Raw genomic sequence first — 12,653 nt, forward strand, 5'->3', positions numbered from 1 at the left:
CTACGCGGGGGGGGGGGGAGGAGGGAATAGGTTCAGGCATGGGCTGTGGTCTGTCTGCTCGGTGCACTGAACCTGCCCCGTAACCGCAGGGGCGGCCAGGCTGGCGTCTCCAACTCCACGTTTTGAGGTAACTGCAAGCTTTGCACGCCCGGGTGTTCTTCAGCTGCAGGTTTCTGGAGCAAGTCATTATGGGACACGCGCTCTCAGCTTCAAAAACATTCCTGCCGCTTGCTGTGAGAAAGACGGAAAATAAGAGCCGGGCCTATCCTGTTGGCTCAAAAATAAAGCCGAATGCCACGTTATTACTTCAAGTACTCAGTGGTGTTTAAGTCAGTTACAAGTTTTGGAAGACTTGCTTATGACTTTTAAGCTCTTAAAAGTAGAAATATTTTGTTTCTAGAGTGAGTGTTATAAAAATACTCAGGAAACAGCTGAACAGGGAGAGGAGGGTACTTGCATTTGACCACACCGCACATCATGAGACACTCAAGATCGGGAACTGTGGCCAAGCCTCTGGTAATTAGCTAAATCATATTTATCATGCAGCCCCAGACCATGCCAGTGTCCAAAAATGATGTAATTTGCATAACAAATATGGAACCAGTCAACACAGGAATTATAGTTATTTTTGTAGATAGCTGTAAAAGTTTTAATTCAATGTTTCCATGTAAAAAAAGCAGTTAAGTTACAAGTTTTCTCTAATAAAGCATACCAAAAAAAAGTGTGAAAAAGAAGGTATCAAATTATTGATGGAAAATACTTTTACTCAAGCCTGGTGGCATTTTAAAGTGGTGTCCCTCTCATTTCATGTCTTGCAAAACTCCTTGCCCTACTAAATGTGTGCACTGCCTCATTATTTCACTTCTCTCTCTTTGCAGGGAAGCGGCCACGCTTTCTTCTTCCTTAGACCAAGATACTAACTCTCAAGTGGTTGGTTAAGGTATAAGAACTATGTCAGGGTTTTCATTTTTAATTTCCTTGAGCTGCTGAACAGTTCATAATTAGGACCACCTCAAAAGATCCAGCGTTCCCATGTGTTGAATGTTTTCAGTTTTACTCAAAGTTAACATTTCACGCTTACGCTGTATAGGCAAAATGATTCAGTTTTTAACGTGTCTGCTATAAACTAGTCATATTTCAGTCTGAATATCCTCTGTTCCTAAGGATGTTTATAGCCTATTGTCATGTAACTGTCCTACACAGCCCATCAGTCCCCAGCTTGTTAATTATTGTAAAATAGTATCTTTACTATAGAGCTTTGTCTGCAGTTTTGAATCTTTATAAAGTTAGGCTCCTGGTCTGTGTCTTTAGTCAAATGACTCATTCCTTTTCCAGTTTATGATATTTCAAAGTCACAGACTCATAAATTGTCATTACAGATTTGTAAACTCGGCGGGGGGGGGAAGCTGGTTATCTTTAAGAATAGGGTGATGGCAGGGGGGAGGATTTGCTAGGACAAAATGTGAAGTCATGTATTTATGAATTACTAGGTATTCTTGCTAACAGCTAGAAGCTCTGCCAGGAGGAAATGATAGAAGAGGAAAAAAAATATTGTAAACTTGATCATGGTGTGAATAGATATTAAAAAGGCAAATATTTTATCCTAGGAAATACGTAGAGAGGTTTCCAGGAGTACAGGGTCATGTGAATGACCTGTGCAAGGCTCTGGAGAGATGTTACCTGGGATGCAGAACACAAGTTTTGTCTCTAAGGTGGGTCATCTAAAGCAGGGATAATGTGAAGGAGGGCCACGATGAACATAGTGGCATTTTTTATAGGCTGGCAAACCTAGGCTGTTTTGATCTCTGCCCTTGAAATAAAAGCAGAGGAAGACATGACTGATTATCTGATGGTAAATGTGAGGGGAAGTGAAGATTTAAATTGGAGAACAAATCTGGCAGTAAGAGAAAAAGGCCGTGAATAATCCTGGGATGGAAAACAGAAAGAGGTTTCTGATCACCACACAGTAGATTCCAGGGCTTCCTTAAAGTTCATAGGAGCAGAAAACCTTCCTAATTATTAAATGCTTCTGGAAGGGGAATATAGAGATTGTCTGCAATAGCAGAGAACTGGGCTTGATTATCCCAGATATCTTTTTTTAACATTGTATTTCCAGAACCTTTTTCCAAGTGATGGAAAAGCATCAATTTAAGAAGCAGTCATTGACACAACACAGAAAGTAAGTAGGAGAATCATGTTTCCATGTTGTCCTGTCGCACACCTGAGCTATGGTAATTCGCACTCACTGTCTTTGGTTTTATGTCCAAGTGATCGGGTCGGATCACAGTTTCATTTGTCACTTCATTAACTTGTAGATTCTCAAGTTGCATGAGTATTATTCCTGATTTCTGGACCCCTTTGTGGAAAACATACGTAGTAAACGAACAAAAATGCATTAAGCCTCCATCAATCTTCCTACCCCAAAACATTCATTTCTCAGTTTTAAAATATAGCTGAGTTGCAGGGCCCAGAAAACCCAACCCCAAAGCACAATGTGATGAAATAAGTATAAAACTGTAATAAACAGATGCAGCAATGACCCCAAGGGTCCAGAAGTGCACCTGCCCTAGTCATGCTGAAGATCGTCAGCGAGCCTTCCATCTACAGCATCTTGGGTTTGTTGTTTTCCTTTTTTTCTCTCAGTTGTCTCTCCAGCTCATCAGAGTTCAAAGCTGCAAACATTAACTGTGTTGATGTCAAAGCATGCCAGGTACGGACTGTTCTGTACTGATGCTCTGTGCTGATCTGAGATCTAGGCCAGCTATTGCCTTTTTAGGCCTTTTCTTGGTAAATAGCTCTGGGCTTTGGGTGAAGTAAAATGCCAAGACTAGTGCTTAGCTTGCACATAAAGTCAAGACTGCATTGGTCTGGCACAGCTCATGCTTCCTCGTGAATCATGGAAGGGTTTGGGTCGGAAGGGACCTGTAAAGGTCATCTGGTGCCGCCCCCCTGCCGTGGGCAGGGACATCCTGCACTGGGTCAGGTTGCTCAAAGCCCGGTCCGAGCCCTGCGTAGGGTGAGCCTCCTTTCAGAAGGCTGTCCTAGATGTACAAAAGTCATTATTTAACAATTCTCTCAGTACTTTGAAATTCCTATTTGCTTGAATGTATTAAACGACTTTGTAACTTGATTTTCTTCTAAATAGCAATGCCATTTTGTTGAGAAAAACAGCTAACTTAAGTTTTATTTTACTCTTAGTCATTTGACTTTAATGTACAGTCTGAGGAGTGCGATCTGTTAACGAATAATGCAAAGAAAGCAGCATTTGTTTAACAGTTGAGGCTGCCTTACCATGTTTACATGATGTGTAAACGGAGCCAGGACAAATTGCACACAAAGGAAATTAAGTGTGTAGAAAAGAAGTTACTCTTCCATGTGTGTGGGCATCACAGCGCGCGATTGCCACACTAGTTCCAATAAAGGCTTAGACTACTTGGCTCTGCAGTGTAAAATAAAATGAGTCAGAAGCCTGCCAACGCAAAATAGCTCTGTGTCACCCTGCTAAACCCTCTGCATGAATAGCTGTTGTCCCTTGAGTGACCTAACCCAAGTCATCACAAACAGCTTTCCCGCGCTGTTTTGGGTGTTAGCGCTTGCTGCGGGCTTTAAAGGTGAAGGGCTCCCTAAAATGCTATGTAGTGTTTCTGACTGGCTGTCCCTAATGGGTTGCAGATCCATTTGTCTTGCTGGTGACCCTTCTGCAGGAGGGGCTGTCAAATGGCTTCCCACCTGGCAGCGCTGAGGGAGCTGGGGGCGAACGGAGTGCTCTTGTCAGACATGCTTGCACGTGGAGATGAGATGTGGGTTGGAGGGAACTGCTGACCTAGCTCGAGATGCGGTGGGCAGCTGGGGTTCTGTGCGATCACCTGGCTGCCGTGGCCCTGAACGTGGCGGTGCGTCGAAGCCCTCAGGGTAGGGTTACTCCTGTTAGGTTGGTTTATTTCTCCTGGAGCTGCTCCCCTTAGCCCCGCTCCTGATGGCATCCCTGCCCGAGGACCTGCCGTGGCTTCTTTACCTGTGGAGCCACCACTGATGGTGGGGAAAAGAACTTTTCTCCCATGGAGTTGCAAGGGACATTTTCTCTAAAGCGCAGGGTTCCCCGTGTCTCGTGTTGGCCCCTTAGCATGTTGTGCGAGAGCAGGGGTGCTGCCGGCTCTGCCTGCTGCGTGCTTGGCCATCGCCTCTGGCTTTCTGCTGCAGGACGGCCTCGCCTGCAGCCTTCCCCAGGCTGCTGGAGGAGACCGCGGCGCTCGGGCGGGCGTCGTTGTCCCATTCTGGAGATGCCCTTCGCAGCCTGAGGCCATGTGTCCTAGGAAAACGGCTTGGGGCCTCCCTCAGCGCCCCCCCCCAAAAACACACGCTTTGCCCTCGGCCACCCCCGCCCCGCCGCCTTCCCTCCCGCTGGAGCCCCGGTGTCGGCCGTCGAGTAGCCATCGCTTAGCACCAGCGGCGAGCTCCGAGGCGGGCGAGTCGCCGGGACCGGGGCTGGGACCGGGTCGGCTCCGCTGGCCGCCGCCCGGCGCCGCTCTCCGCCCGCCGAGCGCCGGGCCGGATGTCGCGGTGCCGGCGGCGGGCGGGAGGGGAGGCGAGGCCGGTGAGCTCCGGCGACAGTTCCCGAGGCCGGGCGGGCAGGTGGAGGCGGGAGCCGCGGCTGGAGCATGGAAGGTGAGAAACGACCCCGCTCTTTCCCAGGGGGAGGGTGGGGGGGAGAAGGCGCTGCCGCTCCCCCCTTCCTCCCCGCCGACCCCGCTCGGGGCGCTCGCACCGTGCTCCACCTCCCGCTTACTTCCAAGCGGCTTCTTCAGCGCTTTCTGCAAAGAGGTTGCAGCCTCTGGAGGAGAAATCTAATCGCGTGTTGCAATTAAACAGGAAACGAACGGGGCTTTTTCCCCCCCGCTCTGTTTAATTTCAGAAACATCACAACATGTATGATAAAGTTGGGTTTTAGAGCCTGCTTTATCTGCCGTTCGTATTCTAGGTTTTAACGAATTAAAGGGTGCGTTGGTTTCCTCTTCGCTTGTAAAACGTGCGTGTAACTTTCAGAGCCAGCAAAAAACAAGTTGCGAGTTAATCTTGGGCTACGGCATAATTCCTTTGGGAAGAAAAGCTAAATTACCAGTGTTTTAACAAGCCTGGCAAAGAAGCATTGCAAAGCATCACTTGATTAATGAATTTCAGAGGTGGATATTCTTATTTCAACTCATCGTTTTAAGGGCTTGAGTTTAGATTCTCCTGTGTCTCAATGACTTCAGGTTTTTGGTTATTTTAAGTTACATGCAGCTGCCTATTTAAAAATGTGTTCTCCTTTGCTAAAGGCTTTTTAAATGTTTGTATTTAAATAATTACTCGCATAGAGTCTGACTGAATCGAGACTATCACTGCTTGAGAGATGTAACTAATGTTTTGCAAGAATGGGTCTGGTGGCAGTTCGGCGCTTAAAAATGCAGCCTCGTTTTCTTGGTCAAGTCGGATCCGCTGTATGTCTGTTGTGGGAGAAGAAAGCTCTTTAGGTATGTTGGTATAGTCTCTGATTAGAAAATGAGCATGTTTCTGCCATTACAGCTGCAATTATTTAAGAAGTGTCCTTTTTGTGTTCCTATTTCTTGTACACTTAAAGTTAACATGCAAATAATCCTTCAGGTTTTAGTTCTGTAAGTGGGGATTATGAGGATCAGTTAATGTGCCAGAGCTTGTTCTGTTTGGGATGAAGTTCATGTAAAAGTGTTCTACTGTGTTATTTCTGGATACAGCAACTGCCAAGTGTCTCTGTTTCCATGGGTCTTGGGAAAATCTGAGTTCCACTGGAGGCAGTGGGAAATTTGCCATTGAGGACAAAGGGGTAACACTTCTGTCCTTGATTTTCTGCGCTCAGTACAGTCACTGACCAGGGGACTTGCAGGCACTGGCAAGAGTCGGTGTTTGAGACCTGGGTCTAGGAAGCTGAAATCTGCAGTCTTTACTTGGTTGCATCTCTTCATGACTGTTTTTTTTTTTTTTGCAAAGACCACAAGAACTGACCTCATGCTGTCATTTCCATTTGCTGTACTGGGATGAACATGTTGAATTACTGGAAGATACTCTGCTGGTTTTAGAAGGTCATGCGCTACAATATGAGAAAAATGTTATCCTTAGTTACACACTGCTGATCAGGATTTCTTCCCAAAATGACATGTGCACTTAAAACGCCCGTATCGTTTCAAACATCATGTGGCGCTTAAGAGCAGCAAAGTATTAGACTGCAAAGAGTTTATTTGGTCCAGGGTACCTTCTTCAGAAAGCCATTGAGACTGTAAGTGCTGAAGAAGGCCATTCAGTGGGGAAATTAGATAGGCTTTCTCTCTTTAATGGTGCAATGCGGGTTGAAGGTGAAAAACACGTTGGGGTGAAAGAGGTTGACTGCTGTACGTAGCAAAGGCACTGGCTCCGCTGCGAGCATTTAGGGATAAGGCTGTGGGGGTCTAAGGCTGTAGGGCAGGGGCCAAGATTGGTGTGTGTTTTATTTTGGCTTGCTTGTGCCTTTTAAGATGGCACAAAGACAAGGAAACAGGCTGCATTTGCTCCATGTACTGTGATAGAAGGACTAAGAGCGTATGGGATTTGCAAAGATGTGCCCTTCGCAATGCTGTTGGGTTGAAAACTGCAGCTGGCAGTAAAAAGACAATGTTCTGTTCTGGTTTTCACTGTGGAGGCAAACAGGTAAGATTATAATAATTCAAGACGTACCTGCCATTCAGTTGGCTACAGCTGTATTGATGATAGAAGGGTATTAGTGTTATCATTTACTTGAAAAACATCCATTTTAGTGGGGTTAAAATACAGGTAGGCTGTTTTGTTGCTTCTATTAACTGGTCAAATACTAGGATAAAAGATGAATACAGTTATGTATTAAAATGCTATAGCACTTTTTTAGCATGCTATTTGAATATTTTTGCTCACTTTGGCTATTGGTGTAGAACACAGGATGGCTAAGGATTGGTTTCTAAAGCACATGAATTTTACTTCTGCTTTGTAAATGAACATTGTGCGTCAGCTGCGACACACACAAGACAAGCGTCTTCTTTCCATGCGCCCTAGTCAGTGGACCTCTTTGAAGCTTGGGAAGACTAGCGTGTTCTGTAAGTGATTTCCCGCGTTGTGCTTTTCTGAACGTTAGGTAGAAATATGGTCTTATTTGTACAGAATCGGGGATGGAAGCTTCCTAGACCTTCTCTTCCTGGCCCATTTAGGTGACACAGTGAAGGATCTGGCTTAAAATACTTTACTTGGGAAAGAGACCTGAGGTTAAATGTTAAGAGACCACTAAGGCTGTAAGAAGCTGCTTAAGACAAATATCGTAAAGAAACCAGGTACTGATGAGTGGATGTTGGAGGCTTGAAAGTGCTACAGAGGCTGGGATATTTCTCAAAAGAAAAGAGAAACGTTATACAGTGTGTCATTGTTCTTATCTCCTCAGAAGGATTGTACTGCCCAGCAGCCCATCATGGACAGGAACCTGTTATGCTCAACAAAATGTAAATAAATATGCAGAGACCATCTCAACATTAAGTAGATGAGCATCTGAGGACTGGCTGAACAGGTCCTGCTAGGCTGCCGCGTGGTTCAGGCAGTGCTGTTCTCTGCCAAGTCACCCCGTAGCTGCAGTTCAGAGGTACTCGGAACAGAACAGTTGACTGACTGGTAGGGGTGTTGCACTTAGCCCGACACACAGAAGCTTGTGCTGATGCGATTTACCCAATAAGCTATAGCAATGTATGCATCCTTATTGGAGTGACTGTGTGCTCCGGAGATGTCCTGGGGAATACAATGGTTTCTAAAAAAATATAGCTATACAGGAATATATGCAGAATTATCTGATTTGAAGCAGCTGTGCAGGGGCTCCTAATTCTTCATTTCAAGACCTCCTGGCAACCCTGGGGAAGGCAGAATTGCTGCAGAGTTTCCAAGCCACACCTCTCCCCCCACCCAGCAGGCACTCTTTTTGCTTAATCCTGGGGCTTTGACCAGGTCAGTGCTTTATCACCCAAATGGGGCAACTGCACAAGGATTTCTGAATGCAATTAAAATCGAATTCAAGTATTACAGAATAATGAGGGTTTCATTGTCTTGCTGAAAGCTTAATTATTTGCACAATCACAAGGATTTGTGTAATTTAAGTATCTATATTATTGCAATGTAAAATTAAAATCAATACTAGAGAGAATTTTGTTCATGTGCCATGTATTTAATGGTGTTTCCCCATCATTATTCACAGTATAAATTGGTCTGTTTGCTTCTTTGTACCTCACTTTTCCTGGTATGATAAAATGAAACAAAGACAAATTAAGAGCTGTAACTATGGAGTTCCTTGATCTTATTTATTTCTTTTAAAAATACAGATTTAGTAAATATTTGAACTTTTTGTCATTTAATTCCATGACTACCTTTATGACACAAGGCAACATTCTTAGCTCTAATAAAAGACACTTAATGAAGAGCTTGCATTCATGCTAAATTTGCATGAAAGGATAGGAGCTCTGATTTAATTTTAGGATACATTTCATAAATGCTAATAGCTTAACAACTTGTCTCCAATCAGGAGTTACACCCTGAAGAGCTCAGGTCACTGCTGGATGGCTTGATTCATTAATAGTGGTTTTTTTTTCTTGCTGCTCTTTGGTAATAGCTAGTTAAGAGCAGTGGGAACTACATGGGTAGTGTAACTCTTAGACCCGTTATTGAGAAATGGGAGCTGAATGCTTTCGTTTAGGAAACAATAGAACCAAACATTTAAAAAACCTTTGTTGGATAGTTCTATTGTTGGTTTTTTTCTTCTCTGAGTTTGCCTTTATTTTGTTGGATGCATCAGCTCATTCTCTATTCATGCAGTTTTTTGGATAGCCTCATCTGATACTAGGCTGCTTTGCTGTAGAGTTAACAGAGCTTTATATTTTGACGTTGCAGAGACCACAAAAATGTTCCATATGCAGTGGTGGTAAAGATAGATAATTATGGGGTAAATGTCACTAGTGGTTAACACCTCATGGCCACTGCATGTGTATTTCTGTTATGTAACTGCCAGGAATGAATTTTACAAGTCCTGGAGCTATTATTTTTTATGTTCAAAGATGATAAAAGATTTTCCAGTATGTAAAAAAAGAGGAAAAAAAGCTAGAGGAAAGAAAGGAGGAAGGGAGCAGGTAGCTGTGACACTGGTAGGAAAATCAACCCTCATATCAATGAAATCTCAAGACAGCAAGGCATTGAGTGAAGACTTAACTGGACAGGTCAGATCTGAGCTTCCAGTTAAACTCGCCAGCCTAAATTTGGGCACTGGAGTGGGAGATGTAAATACCTGTGGCTTATATTGTCTTCCGAGCGGTCTGTTGAGTGCTCAGCACTTTTGGAAACCAGGCCACATACATAGTCCTCTAAACTTTTTTAAAAATTCCTTACATTTGATCCCTATCAGAATTTCTAAATGGGAATTAGACTTGCATTCCCATGAAAGCCAAGTAGATCTTGTGAAGATAATAGGGTTTTCCCTTTGTATTAGAAAAGGAATGTAAAAATATCCTGTAATTTGTGTTTTATAGAAATTCATTTCATGTAGAGTTACTACGACTATGCTGTGCTCACAGGTGCAAAATGAGATTTTAAATTGAAAGTGTATTTATTATGTTCTATAATTTTTTGAAGTTAGAAAATAATACTTAATCCCTTTTCTGGGCTCCAGATATAAAGAAGTGCAATGAAACATAACAATTATTTGGTATTTATTTCTTTGAAAATTTTGCTTTTTTCAATTTTGCTTTCAGTCAAGAAAATGGGAATTTATAAGATTATAACTGTGTCATGAATGGTTCTAAATATAAGCAACTCAGGCTGCTTTTCTGTCTTTTGCAGATTCACAGGCAGGTATGGACCTAAGTAATTCTCAGGAACAGCCTATGGCTGCAGGTACGGTGCTGTTCAAGTTATGTTCTTTTACCCTCTTTTGGAAAATTTTAAATTTAAATGGAGAAAACTGTATGAATTGCAGCTTGTTTAGATTCCCAGGACACTGAGTAGCAGTCACAAATACAAAGCTGGGCATTAAAGGCAAAAAGTAAATTCTAGAATTGAAATAAAACTGTGGAAGTTCAATATAATATTGGAAAATTATACTAAAGGGAAAAAAAGACTGTATAGTAGGAAAGGAAATGTTTTCAGAAGAAAGCTGGAAGTTTTGATTAGGGAAGCAAGAATAATGTGATTCTTTTGGTTGACTGCATTTCTGAAAATATGAAAACAAACCTCTTGTGTGAGTTGGACACGTTTTACTCATTAATCAAAAAATAAAACCTTTTTTCAGATCCAATGTAATATTTAGCTTGAGAAGGATTGGGGTTTTTACTATCCAACTGTTAAATAATTTTAACAGCAATTTCCAAATGTTGCTGTGAACTTTAAAAATTCACAGGATTGTTGAAAGAAAACACTGTCAGTTTTTTAAACAAAATACTGCTCTGAAATGTACAGAAATATGCATAATATTGAGTTACTCTGTATTGTGGATTTTATGAAAGAAGCTTTATTTGAAAAAATGTCACCCAAATAAATTTCACTATAGTGAAAAATTTGGTTGTTTCAGAGAAGAGAGGCTTGGATTTCTGGGACATACTGCTGCCACAGTGATCAGCAGAAAACTTTCTGATAATGTTGATGTTTAAAAAGACATATGTGCAATAAGCAGAGAAGTGCAACTGGCTTCAAAGAGGCTTCCGATTAAACGTGCTTGAGCAGTTTCCTGGCCTGGGGCCAGAATGATTAATATTTTGCCCAAATGAACAAAGTAAAGCTGTGATTCCTTTTCCATGCTCTGAAGAGCTTGCTTGCTTGTCTGCTAGCAGCAGTTGTCAGAATAAATGTGATACATAGAGTTACATATACTGGATTTTATTCCTGTTTTGCTGTCATTTAGAACAACCTTCAGAATAGTTAAATCTGAGCAAAAGCTTAAGACTTCTTAGAGGTGTGTACTCTGTGCAAGAGTTTGTATATGACTTCGGGAAGCAAATCCATTCAACCAAATTGCATCTAATCTGTCTATAGGAAGAACATTGTAGGCAATACTGGGAGTTTGCAGATACTTTGAGGTAATCACCTGGAAGTATTTTTGGAGCATAAATAGTTAATTATTGGTTTGCGTTTTTTTGGTTTGTTTTTTTTTTTTTCAGAAGGACAGGAGGTTTTGACAGACTGTAATCTGAACAAATCCCAGGAAATGGAAAGTATGGATAATGCAGAAGATATGAAGGAACACAATCAGTCTAATGAAGAAGCAGGAGGTAAAGTGGAGATTGAATTCTGAAAAATAATAATTATATTTTGTCTTTTTATTCATCTGATTATGCTATGAGAGTGATTAGAAAGTTTATTCTGGATCATGGCTCTGGTTTTCATGCATGCTTGTAAAAGGAGTAACAATACAATTAGTTTAGAACGTTTTAACATGCTCTAAAGGAGGAGCAACTGTTTTCCATCAGGGAACCTCATGTGCATTTTATAAAGGTCACTTTTACAGGATCTATGAAATATGGATAGCAAGATAAAAAAGCATGTGCATATGGTGAGCTCTTTTAATGTGTGTTGTAGCATACAAATTCTTAAAAGTAGTTTGCATATGACAAATGCGTGTGTTAGGACTGCACTTTTTATTAATGTTGTTAAGCTGCTCTGATATCTGAAAAATAACTTTGCAAATTTTTTTTTTGAAAGAAAGGACAAGTTACTTCAAATTCATAGAACAACTCAGCCCTGTAGAATTTAAAACTGTAGCAGTAATCCTGTACTTCAAATTGTGCGTTAACAGAAGGTTGGTCAGTTTACCATGTTTATTGTTTAATTTGAACAGTAAACCCTTCCTATACAACTGAAAGAAGATGCAGGTATGAATAAAATACTAAAACAATATGCACTATTTTTAATTTAAAAGAAGGCCTACTTAAGTGCATATTTCTGTGTATCTTTAAAAATAGTAGTAGGCCCTCTTCACTTAACAGATAAAAGCAGCACCTCCTGGACTTAGCAATCTTACAGGCCCTCAGAGTTCAGGATTTGTATATGTGTATATGACATAGATGTAGAGCAAGAGACTTTGAATTTCCTCCTTGATCTAGAAGCTCATAAACTGAAATCACAGCATTAATAAACATTCCTGCCAGTGAGCTGAGTGTGTTCATTTATGCCAGTTCTCAACCACAAACAGTGAAAAATGCTGCCTGGTAGAGGATGTGGTATACATATACTGGGGAAAAGACATAGATTGTTTTACCAGTTTCACGTTGCCTTTCAAGTACTGCATGTCCATGGCAGTACAGCAGTGTCAAGACAAACTATGTCTGTGGCTTTGGTTAGTAGTTTTGAAGTAGTGTTTTTGTATCACATGAATCAAGTAAATCACTAAAGAATTGACTCTGTTTTGGTTGCCCAAGTAGCTTTGGTTGTTCCCTGTAACACAAATGTGATGACTTTATTTTGGACTGAAATGAAATGTTCAGGTGTTAAATTTTTGCATTATTAAAGATTAAACTTGTATCTATCTATTAACAAAGTACAAAACAACATAAAACACTCAAGGAAGCACTGCACTAGCGAAAAAATCCATGAGGAGGGTGAAATTAATCTCACTTGGG

At 41.6% G+C, this 12,653-nt stretch overlaps 1 protein-coding gene across 4 annotated transcripts in view; it reads left to right on the forward strand.

The window, feature by feature from the left end:
* The window catches only part of IKZF3 (IKAROS family zinc finger 3), a 51,814-nt gene that overhangs the window by 9,615 nt on the left and 29,546 nt on the right, over positions 1-12,653 (forward strand). For 3 of the 4 annotated variants that reach the window (XM_030023166.1, XM_030023168.1, XM_041125496.1), the window contains exons 1-3: positions 4,566-4,665; positions 9,883-9,936; positions 11,196-11,306. In XM_030023166.1, the coding sequence (XP_029879026.1) occupies positions 4,659-4,665; positions 9,883-9,936; positions 11,196-11,306 (172 nt within the window). In that variant the 5' untranslated portion in view covers positions 4,566-4,658. Of the gene's footprint in view, positions 1-4,565; positions 4,666-9,882; positions 9,937-11,195; positions 11,307-12,653 lie in introns of those variants that run through there. The other variant, XM_030023167.2, reaches the window with a different exon arrangement.

The sequence above is a fragment of the Aquila chrysaetos genome, chromosome 8 (genome assembly GCF_900496995.4).
Source record: "Aquila chrysaetos chrysaetos chromosome 8, bAquChr1.4, whole genome shotgun sequence".
In the NCBI taxonomy this organism is placed as follows: Eukaryota; Metazoa; Chordata; class Aves; order Accipitriformes; family Accipitridae; genus Aquila; species Aquila chrysaetos.